This window comes from Gossypium raimondii, chromosome 13 (genome assembly GCF_025698545.1).
Source record: "Gossypium raimondii isolate GPD5lz chromosome 13, ASM2569854v1, whole genome shotgun sequence".
Lineage (NCBI taxonomy): Eukaryota > Viridiplantae > Streptophyta > Magnoliopsida > Malvales > Malvaceae > Gossypium > Gossypium raimondii.
The window spans coordinates 912,324-927,360 of record NC_068577.1 but is presented as its reverse complement, the minus strand read 5'-3'; the positions used below and the strand labels follow the sequence as shown (position 1 = coordinate 927,360).

Below are 15,037 nucleotides of genomic sequence, written 5' to 3'. Positions count from 1 at the left end.
AAACCAATCTCATCAACCATCTAAATTAAACCTTCGTTTATTCCACATTCCAGAATCAATATAGTTCAAAAAAAATTTACAAGCGCCAATTTAGTCTTACCTCGATTGGTATAGATTAGAGAGGGAGCTATGGATAATTTTAGATATTATATCAAAAAATTCATATATTATCAAAATCTATAATAAAATTGTTAAAAAGAAAAAATTACAAGCAGGAGGAAAACACCGTTTCATCCTTAGTAATATTTAAAAATAAATAACTAAATAAAAATATAGGCATATCATTCATTCTAGACATTATTACAGATAGTTATTTTTAACTAAATTCATAAATAGCTGCAGCATGGAAAATGTTCATCAAGTAAAACCAGCAAGACATTTCGAACCTAGGGGAAGATTGAATATGCAGAGAGCTCACATTAATAGATTATAGATCTCCCAAGTTTAATAATATACTGAAATCCAAAGAATACAACGCCGAACTCAATTACATTCCAGATAATTAACATATCAGAAGTTAAAAATTTTCTTACATGCGTCTCGATTTTTGCTGCGGTGGGTATCCGGTCATGCCCATTCCCGGATCTTTCCTTCTCAACTGTTGTTGTTGATGAGCTTGGGTTGCGAGGTTTCGTTGCATTGGCATGCCTCCTGGGTTTATTCCACCACTCACTCCAGCCTGAGATGGGAAATTATAAGCCATAATGCCTTGTGGCATTCTTTGCATAGGAGGTGGCATGGGCCGATTAACGGATCCATTTCTCCCTAGGTGAGCACCCATGCCTCCAGCTACATTCCCAGATGACACGGATTGCGGGGGTTGCTGAATGCTAGCTGTCCCTTCGAAATCAGTGTTCTGGTCCACCGGACGAGTAGGATAATTGATTATTTTCTCTCCTGGTTGGCTCGGTACCAGTGCATTGCGACCTGGTAAGGGCTCCATTTTGAAGTACTCATGCTCTAAGGCCTGTGCAGCTGTTATACGCTTACGAGGATCATATTCAAGCATCTTAGATAACAAGTCAAATGCAGGACTCTTCGGAGAAAGATGAACAACACTATGAAGTCCAGCATTTTCGTACTTGTGTGTTTGAATGTGTTGTACATCCGATTGCCAATGTGGAAGACTTGCAAGTGTAGGCCACTTTTCCAAGGTGGGATGGCCTAAGATCTTAAATATCTTGTCCAGCTGGTCGAGTTGAAAAGGATTTGGTGTAGATTTAGCTTCCGCACCTTGAAAAAGTGGCTTCAAAGTCAAAAGCTCGGCAAAAATACACCCAACAGCCCACATATCAACTGCACTGGTATAGTGCTTGGCACCAAGAAGCAATTCAGGTGCACGGTACCAAATAGTTACAACCACACCATTTTCAAATAATGGCTTTAATGGAGCTTGATAAATCCTAGCAAGTCCAAAATCAGCAATTTTGACAACCCCATGTTCATCACCATCACCCATAACCAATATATTTGACGGCTTTAGATCTCGATGTATGATCCAGTTGCTATGAAGATAGTTCAATCCATTAAGCAGCTGCCAAAGCAATGACTTAACAGTGTATTGGTTCATGGTATGATTAACTTTGTCCCTATGGTGCTTAATGATTTCATAGAGGTCATATTCAGCATAATCGAAAGCCAAGTACAACGACATATCCGCATGATTAATGTGCACATTAACAAGCTTCACAACATTCTCATGAGAAATCTCCCGAAGCAACATGATTTCTCGGATAGCAGTAGGGGAGACACCATCCCCATCCTTAGACTGTTTGAACTTCTTTATAGCAATGCATTTTCCACGATTTGTCGCTGACTTGATTCTTGCAAGAAACACGAGACCATAAGTACCTTCACCAATTTTGCCGAGCAGATTGTATTGTTGCAACCACTCCGGCTTCTCACTGTTGCTGGATGAAGTATTATTGGCTCCAATGCCTCTGCCTGAGGTGTTATTGCCATCTCCCATGGTTTCTGTGCTTTACAACATTCGGCACCTAAGTACGGAAGGAAAAAGACGATAAGCTCATAACGCCATTACCGTGTTATTGCAACTCGTAAATGTACTAATTGAAGAACTCATCAAATAGCTAAATAATTGACTTTTACCATTAACCATATAAATAGGGATCTCTTAGTAAAAGGGCAATCAGATTCTTTTAACATCAAACAAAGCTAAATAAGTTCAATCATGGTTAAGAAACTTGATCAACTATTACAACTCAAATCATAGTTAGCTTCTATAATTTCATCAATTTGAAATTTCCTATTGCATTTTACCTAAGCACAACAAACACCGAAAATATCTTCACAAAACCTAGAAGAAATCCGATTTTTTTTTTCCACAATTATTCAACAAACAGATAAGAAATCTGAGAAAAATACCACAAAATTTGTTGACCAAGAACAACAACGGCGTCGTCCCACGAGTTTCACTCGCCACGAATTCAATCCAAAATCTCCTTACTGGAAATCAACTGTTCACAAGCTTGAACTTTTCATTTAAGTTTCGTAGGAAAAGAAATTTGACCTTCTTGCATGAAAATATCTGAACAAAATTACAGAAATTAGCAAAAAAGGGAATCAGATTATTGAAATAAAACCGTCGCGTTATTACCTTTCAAGTTGGGTAAACTAGGGTTCCTCAAATTACTTCAAAAATAAATTCAAAATAACGCTGAAATTAAAAGAGAATTTGAATCAATGTTTTGCATGACCCTGATTCTTGCCTGAATGGCGGTCACCTGGAAGAGCAGGGAAAGTGGGGGGTTTTAATTAGGAAATTCTGTTTGGAAAAAAAAAAAAGGGAAATTTTATTTCCTCAAAAATCAAAGGGTAAAATGTTCTCAAAGTCCCTGTTCTCTTTTTATATTTAAAATTTAGTCCTGCATTTATTTCAAGATTTTAGGCTAATAATGTGACCCATTGGTTGGCACTTGGCACTTGGCACATTGGCAATGATGATTTAAGTTTTGGATTGGAGTATCCGGGTTTCATCCATACTTAGAGAGTAATCAGTTTAATCGGTCTGTCTAATCGGAGTTTTTTTTAATCAACTTCAACATGAAAAAATCGATCAATCGACTTTAGTTGAAAAAATCGATCAAATCGAACCAACTTTGATTCGATCAGTTTGATCGATTGCTATTGAGTAGGCTTACATAGTTATTTATCTATTATATATATTATAAATTATAAATATATTTTAATTAATTTAAAAATAATATAAAATAAATCGATTTTTTCAATCGGTTCAATTCCAAGATTCAAAAACCACTAATCAACTAAATTAACTGACTAAAATGGTTAAAATCGATTATCCTACCCCAACCGACTAAACTGAAACAAAAAAACTGAATGAGTTAATTTTTTTTATTAAAATTAAAAATTGCTCTCCCTAACTGATGAAGGGGGTTCTTCAAATAAAATCAAATTGTTTTTTTGGTAGAAAATAACATCAATAAGCGAGTACATCAAAATCAATCAAATTCATGCAAAGAGAGTATTATCCGACAACAAAGCCTGTTAAACTAATGAAAGGGGTTCTTCAAATAAAATCAAATTCAATGGACTATTTGACTCATATTTGGCCATTCAATCAGCAACGGTATTTTGACTTCTCGAAGTGTGATGAACTTGTATCTTTCAATCTCTATTGAAGCTGTCTACTATTGACAATGCATCCTACCTATAAACACTCAACAAGCAAATAATTATCACGTTCAATCTCTAATTGCTGATGACCCCTATCCCATGCTATACACAAACCTTCTAATATAGCACATGCTTCAAACTTGGAAAACCATGTCCTTGGCAACCATCATTGAGAAACCACACAACCATCTTGCTTCCAAATCCTTAAGAACCCCTCCAGCCGAAGCATTATTGCTATTGGGTGATATTGCTCCATCTGTATTAAGCTTAACTCATCCTATTTCCGGTGGCAACCAATGCAAAGAAATAGAAGCAAATTTACATAAGATTGAAAGTAAGAGATTGGGGTTATAAAGATTAAGTAATTTGGGTATTTAATATTTGTTGTTCTTTCCATTTTTAGAATTTTTTTTTGATGAAAAGCACTCAACAAATTTCGAAAAATGAATATCCAAAATTTTAAAGTGAATATTCTCTACAATTCTTTAAGAAAGAAAAACAAATACTGAATATTTAAAGTATTTAATCTTAATAACCCTAATCTCTTACTTTCCATGCCATTGTAGATTTGCTTTCAATTTTTCTTAAAAAAAAATCCAAAGTAAGAGATTATTAAAATCTCTTTGTTCCTAAAACTTTTAATTTTTTAATTTATAAAATTATTTTACTTTTAAATATATTCTAATGAGTATGCATTAATTAAAATTTTAAAAATAAAATAATGCCTAAAATATATTATTTAAAATTGAATAATAGTATTTTTCCATTTTATTACTTTTCCTAAATTAAATTTTAGGAACTAAATAATTAGAAACAGGAAAAAAAAAGTAATAGCAAATTTTTGTTATTTTTTTGTTCCATAATGCACTATTTATGACCATCGCTGTAGTTGTTTAAAAAAAAAAAAAAACTGTCTTTAGCCATGGAACAAAAGTTGAGCCTTTTGAGGAATATTGTGGCATATGTTCTTTTATTTGGTATATTGGTGACGGTGATCAGATTTGCCTACGTTGTCACCACCATCGGTGAGTCCTGTAATCTCTACAACTTTTGCTTCTTCAAAAACAATGTCGCTCCCCAATCTAATCCTCACAACCAGCTCTATGCTAGCAGAGAATGGGATAAGGCTATCCATTTCTATTCTTCAATTTTCCAAGATATGATTTCCAAGGGTTATCTCTCGCCTCATTCCAAGTCTCTCTGCGTTGAGGCTCCTAATGGACATGAAGTTTTCGCTTTGAAGAAGATTGGAGTGGAGGACTCCATTGGGATTTTCAGGAAAGCGGCTAAACCTTTGGTTATTAGAGGGGAGGATGATCGAATACCATTCGATGATAATACATTTGACTTCATATTCTCTGGTGGTGCCCGTATCGAAATGTCAGCTCGACCCTTTGATTTTGCATCAGAAATCGTTCGGGCCTTAAAACCTCAAGGGTTTGCAGTGTTCCACGTCAAGGCGAATGATACATATAGTCTGAATTCTTTTCTTGATTTGTTCCATTCTTGCAAATTGATTAAAGTGCTTGACATTGATGGCTTCAATCCATCAATGCCATATATTAGAGAAATTGTATTGAAAAAAGCGAATCATGGGTATAGAAAGATACCTGGTGATGATTCTAAGAACTGCTCCTTTCAAGCTCATAAGCAAGAACTAGTCCAGAAGGCGGAGCCATTGATTGAGGAAGAGCCCTTGAAGCCATGGATTACCTTGAAAAGGAATATCAAGAACGTAAAGTACTTTTCATCCATGGTTGATATAAGTTTCAAGAATAGGTATGTTTATATTGATGTTGGGGCTAGGAATTACGGTTCTAGTATTGGAAGTTGGTTCATGAAACAATATCCCAAACAGGGTAAAAGCTTTCATGTCTATGCTATTGAGGCTGACAAAGCTTTTCATAAACAATATGCATCGAAGAAGAAGGCGGTTACGTTGTTACCATATGCAGCTTGGGTCAGGAATGAGACATTGTCTTTTGAGATTAACGACGGCCCTGCACAAGAAAAAGTGAATAAGACTAAGAATAAAGGCAGAGGGATGGGCAGAATTCAACCTGTGAAATCAAGTAGAGGTGAATTTAACAGTGAGGTGAATGAGATTCAAGGGTTTGATTTTGCAGAATGGTTGAAGAGCACTTTTACAAAGAGAGATTTCGTGGTGATAAAGATGGATGTTGAAGGAACTGAATTCGACTTGATTCCAAAGTTGTTTGAAACGGGAGCAATCTGCCTGATCGATGAGATTTTTCTTGAATGCCATTACAATAGGTGGCAGAGATGTTGCCCTGGTCAAAGGAGTACAAAATATAAAAAGCATTACCGCCATTGCTTAGAGCTGTTTACTTCTCTCAGAAAAAATGGAGTCCTTGTTCATCAGTGGTGGTAACTTCTTGTAGCTTTGTATCTTTCAATTTTGAATCAAATTAATTTAGAATGTATATATTTTATAAAGAGTACAAATTTATAAAATAATATTTTTGGATAGGTTAAAGGGGAAATATTTTGTTTAAATATTTTTTTAAAAAAATTATATTTAAATCACTTTAAAAAATCGAAAATATTAAAAATAAGTAACATAAAAGTAGAATGGGGTGGGGTAGGACGAAAATGGATCCTTCGGACATCCATGAAAATAATAATAGTTTTCAAAATTATACATACGTAACAAAACAAAACAAATGATGAAATAGAATATATCAATTATAGAACGATAATGAATTTAACAAGATCTACACTTGCTCTATTGCAATTCCTCTCCATTAGTCTCAAGGTTTATCTTATTCTCGAGAACAATGATTTACTCATGCCTGTCCCTAGGGTAGTTTGGGAGTACAGTCGCCTAGGGCCCAAGGAAGAGGTTCAAAAAAGAATTTTTTCTTCAACTTTTAAATTTTTTGATCACGCTTCATTGCAAGCGGGAAAAAAATAAATAAATAAATAAACAAAATGGGCCCATTTTTTATCAATCGAGAACGGTTGAATGGTCTGATAATTTTATCAATCGAGAATGATTTTTTGAAAAATATTGATGTTGATGTTATCATTAATGATTTTGCATCTTAGAATGCTTGTAGAATCCATTTTTATGATTTTTGTTTGATTGAATGACTTTTTTAAAATTTTATTAAAAATATATTATTTTTTAAATTTATTATTTCGCCTAATACCCAAAAATATTAAAAACGAAACTGGATTTATTAATAACGAAATGAAATGATTAATTGATCTCTATTTTGGAATTGAAAAACACTCAAATAGAAAGGAAATGATGAAAAACGACCTGTCCTAAATTCTCATGCTGCCATGAACATGGATCAATCAATCATCTTTTGCCATCATTTTCTATTTCATTTTTCTTCAAAGAATGATGATTCAAGAATATTATAAAACCCATTTGCTAAAATCAATGAGTGCCATCCCTTGATTGCTTATTTAGAAAAAAATTATAAAAAGAAATAATGAAGGTCTTATAATTAAGTATTACTTTCGTCTCTGGATTTGTCTTGAAAAATGGGATTGCCCTCTGGTAATAATACCAAGGAGAAAAAGCTTCGACCAAGCTTATAAAGTTTGATTTAAGATAACATGTAAATATCATAACAATGAGAAAGGGACCCATAGCCGAAAGAGCATGCATGCACATGAAAGAAAACCCTAATGTACAATGAAAAAGAAAGACATCCATAGCTATCGTTGCACCTCACCTCGGGAAGATGCCAACTCTTCTTCCATTTCTAATTGATAGTGAAAAGCTCCAAGAAATCTCCTAGCCACTATCCACTTTGAGTTCTGACACCCCCAAATGTCCGTTCTATTACTACACAAGGCCATGCTATCTCCCAAGACTTCCCTAATCTACTTTTCATCCCACGATTTACCATTATTTCCCATAAGGTCACAAATAAGGAATCCAATGTTGAAGTTTTTATTTAATCTAATGATTCTCCAACCATTGCTCATGATCGCACCCATATGAGTTACGTTTCCCTTCCAGATTTGCGAATCTACACCTAGCAAACAATCTCTCGTCCTTTGAGTATACTCCTTTCCAAAACCATGAATCTGAAGGCTTTCTCCTTACCACACCAAAGGTGATCTAGTTCAAATAAACCCTATTTGTGTGTTTATTGACTAGAAATGGGTCTATTTTATTCTTAATGCTATTAATAAATTAAATCCTAGGCATTGGTTATAGGACTATTTACCTATAAAGGGAAGTAATCGGCAGTGTTTATCTTGGTTATCGAGAATGTAAGAAAAGATTGTTTGTTAGGCATTCGTTGACAACTATAATCAATTTATTATAGAATAAAAAATTTATCTTTACATCGATGATCAAACCAATGAATTATAACTAAGATTTTGTCTTTGACTAGATTCCCATTATATTGAATTTCTTATATTTTATTTTGGATCTCCTTTTACATGGTTTTAATTTTAATTTTTAATTTTAAAACCCTCTAATTTTTTTATTTTACTTGTTTTCTTTATAAAAGATATATAAGATTATCACCAGTTTTGTGGTTCGATCCGCTCACAACTATCTACAAGTTTATTTTTTAGTAGAAATTTATTTTTATTGGATTCGACACCCATCAACATATTATAAATAAAAAAGCATGATTACATTTGCTAGCTACACAATTAACAATTAAAATACTTGAGTTCGACTCTCTCCATAGCTCAATCTACTCGAGCTTGAGAGAAAATCAAATTTGAGTTTTTCTTTTTCAAATCAAACTCGAATAGTTAGAGATAATTTTTATAAAATCAAAGGTGGATATGATCTATTAGGTCTTTATGAAAGAGTGGTTATGTCATTGAATAGATTATCCAAATTTCACATAAAAGGATATTAAAGATTTTATCAAGAGACCGATGTTGAAAATTCTTTTAAAAACAAATTTACTCTCTAAGTAATACCACAAACAAAGTGTTAGCGTTATTTATATCTGCCGGCTACAACGCAAGTTGCATTGTAAGGAAAAGTTGGTACAACATTATAATTTACCTTATTTGATTGATATATTTTGATCAAGTTTGCTTGGACCGTTAATTGTTGATTTTTGAGAATTGTCAGCATCGTATTAGTGAAAACGTCATGTGAAAGAATCAAGTCAAACAAGAATCGGATTCGGGCTTTCAATTTAATGAAAATTCCCTTAAAAAATTTCAATCTTCAAAGGAGTTTGATATTAAAAGGATTGCGGCGAGTAAGCTAATTATTTGGAGATTTTTTTTACGTGACTATTTTGGAGGAATTAGTGATTATAACTAGTTGTATTTCAACAAGCCTATTTTGTATTTATATTGAATAGCTTGTTTAGGTTAATAGTAAGAATTGGAGAGCATGTTTCTTGGTCAATTAGTACTTATCTTGAGTGCAAATCTTGTAAATAAATTGGATTGAGTCAATCAATTTTCAGCTAAGCTTTCACGAGGAAAGTCTCAGAGGGTGAATGGCCTAATTTGAAGTGTGGGAGTAAATGTTGCAATTTAGTGAGTGAATAGAACTAAAATCATAGCATGTACTCGTTGCTGATAATAGATTACTCTCTAACAATGCCTCGTAGATACGAGAACAATATTTTAATATCCATGTTCTATTTTTTATTAATCATTACAATTAAACTAATAGCTAAAAGAAATCATTACAATTTCTATGGTGATGGAATGTTACTTTATATTATATGAAAGATAGTTTTTAGTTTAATGAAATAATTTTGCATATTAAAAACATTCATCAATAGAAAGTAATAAAGGCAAAAGAATGTAGAGTGTCTTCTTTATATATATAGCTTTAGGATTAGTTGGTTCAAGTGAAAATATATGTCAAAATTAAATGTTGAGTAAGTATGAGCTTTTATGTAGGTTTTTTTGGATGTTATTAATTTGTCATAAAAATAATACTACCTTTCTCTTTAATTTTAACCAAAATTATTATGCCTCAAAACATATTTACCATGTGCTCAGGGACTGTTCAGCTGCGAAGGAAGTTTGGGCGCAAATCATTCTGGTAAATCAATCTAATCTCCATGAATGGTTTGTTTCTAATTTATAGAATCTTTCGGGATGTTAGTTGGCCTTGTCTTTTTGGTTTGATTGCTTGGCGCGTTTGGAAAAATAGGAATCTCCTCATTTTTCAAGGTACAACTTGAAGTTCTTTTGAGATTGCTAAAACATCGTACAGTTGGGAAAAACAATACATGTCAATTCATAAAGATACTCGAAGTAGTTATCAGGAAGATAGTCGTAGTTAGTCTTTATCAAGAAATTGGGTCCATTTAAATTATGATCAAGAAATTAGGGGGTGTCAGTGGAATGGTGGGAAATAGGGTTGGGGAGTGGATTTTCGGGTATAATAGGCATGTGGGGAAATGCTCAGTCTTTGATGTGGAATTATGGGGTATCTTGGATGGCTTGGTCCTTCTCCAACGACAAGGCTACAACAAGATAGTGATTCATTCTAATAGCTTGCAAGTGATTAAAGGTATCTGTGATAGTTCATTAGTAGATTCAAACTTTGCTTTGATTAGACGAATTCATCATAGTATGTCGCATGTTGAGCATTGGAGTCCAAGACATGTCCCTAGAAAAAAGAATCGAGTTGCTGATTGCCTAGTCAAAATGTCAATCAACAAGAAGGAAGATTTGCAGGTTTATGACAGTATGTCAAGGGAGGTTTTAGAACTCATATGTTCTGATACAATTGATGGTATTTATGAACAGTTAATTTAAGTATAATCCTTATTTCTTTTCACACAAAAAATTATTCATAAACATTGCACCACTTCATTTCTTTTACTAATAAAATTTCAATTTAATATTGTAAAATTATATATTTATAATTTACTCATGAACATAATATTCAATATATAATATTTTAGTATATTTATAACATAAATATAAAAAACATATAACATTTTCACATATCTATAATTTTAATATATATACTAAATTATATAATATTAAAAAATACATAAAATATTAAAAGGGATAAAATAATAAATTTAGAAGTCAGAGATAAGGTGAATTAAAGCAAACATTTATGAACCCCATGTGATACTTTCTCCGGTTCCGTTGCTACCGCGGGCTTTATGCAATCAATCAGATTATATAGACATCCCTTCAACACAACATAGGTCGTCGAAAGAATCTCGGAGACTCACCAAAGCACGAAAGTCAGGATCTTTCAGAAAATAGATTCATTTTCAAAAAGTGCATAACCGCATGGATAAACTCACACTAACACGTCAATTTGGGATTTTCCTCGGGGGTATCAGTAAGGAATTAGAATGTAATAATATTGATTCCTGATGGTCAAGGGTGTTCACCGTTCCAAATGTGGCCTAGGTTTGAGCAGCACTAGTCGCGTTTGTTGTTTGGGTTTTGTCCTATTATTGAGATTCACCAAAAAACAACACACATTTATTAAAACTATAATAGGATTATTACAAAATCAGTTTACATTCATTTGTGTAGATTTCAAATTGATTGACATAAATTTTAAAATTCGATCTTGTATTTATAAACCCTTTTCTGTTTCAATATAATGTAATTGTTAATTTATATAAATAATAATAATAATTAGGCTCCCAAAATTAAGTGTAAAGTGTAAAGATGTCATGATTTTTCTTTAAAACAATAAATATATTGTTGGACCATGTTAACCGTGGGTATGGATTTCTGATTATAGGACTTCGGCCTTTGGGTTAAGCCTTTTGGACTTATATATGTGCATGATTTTGTGGTTAATTGCTTTTTTCTTTTGGGTGTAATACATAAAATACTTTATATGACAAGACATTGTATCTTCAACTTTGGGATTCATTTTTATTTGTTTATATTTTGTGAGAATATATAAGTTTCAGTGCGTTGAAGTGTAATATCCTCCTATTTAAAGGCTATTTAGTCTCTGTATATTAAAACAAAGTGTAAATTAATCGTTTTAGTTAAAATATATAATCCATTTCTGCCATTAAAATTTGACATAATTGACAGACAAAATAACACATAACATGCCATACAACATAACAGGATAACCAGATAATTACACATAATATATCATATATATGTTATATTAATATGCATGAACTAATTTTTAACAACAAAAATACATTTCACGTTATCATATTGTTGTGAAGATTGAGAAATGAAGAAGGGAATCATGATTCAGCTAACAACCACCATCCGATAGGCCATGCATTAAGTGCTGACTTTTAATCTCCTATGCTCCACCCATCAGACAACTTAAACAGACATGTCTGCTTCTGTATGTCTTAAACATTTACCTTTTATATATTTTTCAGCTCTGAATATATTTATGTATATATATATATATATATATGCTAAAAAAGATTGACTATGTAAAATTATATAATTCAATATCTTTTATAATTAATATCCATATATAAAAATAGAATGTTAATAATGGCAAGAAAATTAGAGAGAAAATAGAACATACATATTTTACGTGAAAACTCTTTTGGAAAAAAATCACGAGTAGAGAAGAAGAAAATTTACTATGTTGAATTTGAATGATTACAATGAGTATAACTGCGTCTTTTTATAGGTTTAGAAAATCTTACTCTAATCAACATCTAATAGAAATAATACAGTAAGGTTAAAACACCTTATTCAAATGAATATTAAACAGAGGAAGTAAACTTCTATATAGATTCTTCTTGTGCGGTGGATCTCTCTGATCATATCTATTCTTTTTGACGTAATGTTTAGAACTACTCAAAGTCTCCTAACCCATAAATAGGAGAATAATGTACTTTAGCACGCTCAAACTTACGTCCTCCTGTATTTGCAACAATACCCATATCAGTCGAGTTAAAACTCAATTGACATATGATGATATTTGAACTCAAAATACATTCATATTTACTCCCTCAATTTCATATCTTAATTAAAATATTATTTAGTTTTTATATATATTTTTATTATATAATTAAAAATGGTGTTGCTGGGCTGGCATTTCCGAAAGGGCGGCGAAGCCTTGTTTGGAAGTAAATTACGCGTTTCATTTCAGCACGTTTTCAAATGGAATATGCGAAAATCAATATGAATGGACCAATAAAACCCTCTATCTCTGAAAAAAATTTCGAAGACCTTCGCATTACCAATTTGAAAGGTTTGGGGTATAAATGTAAATGTCATAAAATAGGTGTCGGCGTTAGGACAGCGAAATCTGCTTTGCTGTGGGCTAGCAAGTAAACGCGTCAATTTCTAGATGGTTCCTTAAAAGCAACGTGGCGATGAGCTAAAAGCTTTAGATATGATTTGTATATATATTTCGTGTAGAATTGCATTTTTAACAGAAAGATTAATTTGCTCATTGATATTAATATATAGGGATTAATTTATCTATTTTTTGAGTAAAGGGATAAAATATTATCTGAATCTTAAGACATGGGACTCTATAGTACTTTTACTATATATTTTATTTTATATTTAACATATGTACTTTTATAGAATTTGAGTTTTAATATTTGTATTTTAAAAGTTAAAATTTTAATTATCCTATTTTTAATTTAAAAATCTTAATCTAACCATCATCATCGTCGGTAATTTTTTTCTCAAAATTTATTAATTTAATATATTTATTTCTTATCAATCATATGTCACATAATATGGAAACGACTTGATAAATTTTGACGAAAAATATTAGTTATGATTGAACTAAAATTTTAAATAAAAAAAAAGTAAAAGACTTCAATTTTAGCTCTTTCTTTTGAAAATTTTTGTACTTATTTCATGTTTCTTGTATTTTTGGCTAAAAAGAACATAGCAATCTTTGTCATTGTATGTGTTTTCAATTGATGGGGCAAAGGCAATTTCACAAATCTTTATCACACCAATATTGGGAAACCTTTGTTTCATTAAAAATATAACATGAAATATGTCCAAAAGACAAATCCATACCTATGTTGTTGCTTAATATATAAATTCTCTTATCGTATTTACTCCTACAATGTTTACTATCTTTGCATTTTAGTCCTCTAAACAAGATTATAGGGACTTGCTTCATTTGAGTTTTGGTTTAGCATTTGAGCAACTTATAAGTTAACCACGATTTCATGCCAAGCTTACGTCATAAAGGATGTCCCAAAGCTCTGACTGCAACATCGAGAATGTTGATAATGCAAAAAATATTTTTAGAATGTTTTCGGTTAAGGAAAATTTTATGCTATTTTTGGAAATTGATATTACTATTTTATCATTCTGTCCTTTCAGAAAGCAACATAAATAACAAGTTATTCTTCTCATTTTACACAACATAAGTAAACATAAGTTCTCCTTTTTCTCTCGTCTATTTCTTTTAGTAGTTTTTTCGGTCAAATTTTTTGACTAAATTTTTGCTTTTTTGTTTCTTTTTATGTTTCATTTCGAGAAGAATAATACCAATTGACAAGTTAACCACGATTCCATGCCAAGCTTAGGTCATTAAGGATGCCCCAAAGCTTCGATTGCAACACTGAGCATATCCCAGCACTTCGATTATAATCCTACAGCCATCATCCCTGCCAATCCCTAAAAACTCTTCATGCTCCCCCTCCATTAATATCAAATTGACAAAATATGTAAATACTAAGGGTTAAATTTGTTAGTATACCAATTAAAATTATATACAATCAATGTAAGTTGATTAGTTATTTTTAGTTGCTCACTTTTAAAATTGACAGAAATTAAAATTATTCTTTTTGAAAGGGACCAATTAAATTAATATAGAATTTGAAAAGAATTTGAAATGTTATTTTGCCGTGGTAAAAACCTTGCAACTCTTTCTCTCTCTATACTTTTACAGACATGGTAAATTGCATTATCAACCACATGTCTTTGTTACATCTTTCAAATTAAGTAGGCTAAGAGTTTACCATACAAATGGATTGATATTAACCTTTCATTCACTCATATAGCATCATTATCCAATAAAACCAAACTGCCAGCTAGAGGCGAATTCAAGGGGGCTGGCAAGGGTCTCGGCTCCCTTAAGATGGAAAATTGTTGTTTTGGTCCTTTAGAAAATTTTAAAATTTTAAATTAATAAAGGTAAAATTACACTTTGCCCCCTAAAATTATGAAAATTTAATTTAATCATTTAAAAATTATAAAAATATAGAGTATTAAAAGTTAAAATTTCATTTCGCCCACCCTAAAAAATTTTCTGGCTTCAACCCTGCAGCCAACCACATCTATTACACGAAATAAAATGCATCCATCACCTAAAAAATGTAGATGAAAAATGTACCAACAAATTAAAAAAAATGTTATAACTTTTTTTTGATTGAAATGGTAAAAGTAAAATATCAAAGATTATAATATTTTAAGTTCAAATTACTCTTAGAGGAATTCTCTCTCTATATTTTTA

General features: G+C 31.8%; 2 protein-coding genes across 3 annotated transcripts; one reads left to right on the top strand and one right to left on the bottom strand.

Moving 5' to 3' along the window:
* Positions 1 to 392: 392 nt before the first annotated feature.
* On the bottom strand, positions 393 to 2,786 carry LOC105783556 (cyclin-dependent kinase E-1). 2 transcript variants are annotated; one of them, XM_012609093.2, is made up of 3 exons: positions 2,618 to 2,786; positions 2,386 to 2,548; positions 393 to 1,997 (listed from the first exon to the last, which is right to left on the bottom strand). In XM_012609093.2, exon 3 carries the CDS (start codon positions 1,967 to 1,969, stop codon positions 530 to 532), a length of 1,440 nt encoding a protein of 479 aa, XP_012464547.1. In that variant the 5' UTR covers positions 1,970 to 1,997; positions 2,386 to 2,548; positions 2,618 to 2,786; the 3' UTR covers positions 393 to 529. The 2 variants fall into 2 exon arrangements, with proteins under 2 accessions (XP_012464547.1, XP_012464548.1); XM_012609094.2 differs by having other exon boundaries at positions 2,386 to 2,477; positions 2,618 to 2,782.
* Positions 2,787 to 4,576: 1,790 nt separating this feature from the next.
* Positions 4,577 to 6,046, top strand: LOC105781895 (uncharacterized). Its single transcript, XM_012606422.2, has one exon. It carries the CDS (start codon positions 4,577 to 4,579, stop codon positions 6,044 to 6,046), a length of 1,470 nt encoding a protein of 489 aa, XP_012461876.1.
* Positions 6,047 to 15,037: the final 8,991 nt, after the last annotated feature.

Bases quoted from the DNA above. Each gene is read 5' to 3' on its own strand.
- LOC105783556 (XM_012609093.2), bottom strand. From the start codon at position 1,969: ATGGGAGATGGCAATAACACCTCAGGCAGAGGCATTGGAGCCAATAAT.
- LOC105781895 (XM_012606422.2), top strand. From the start codon at position 4,577: ATGGAACAAAAGTTGAGCCTTTTGAGGAATATTGTGGCATATGTTCTT.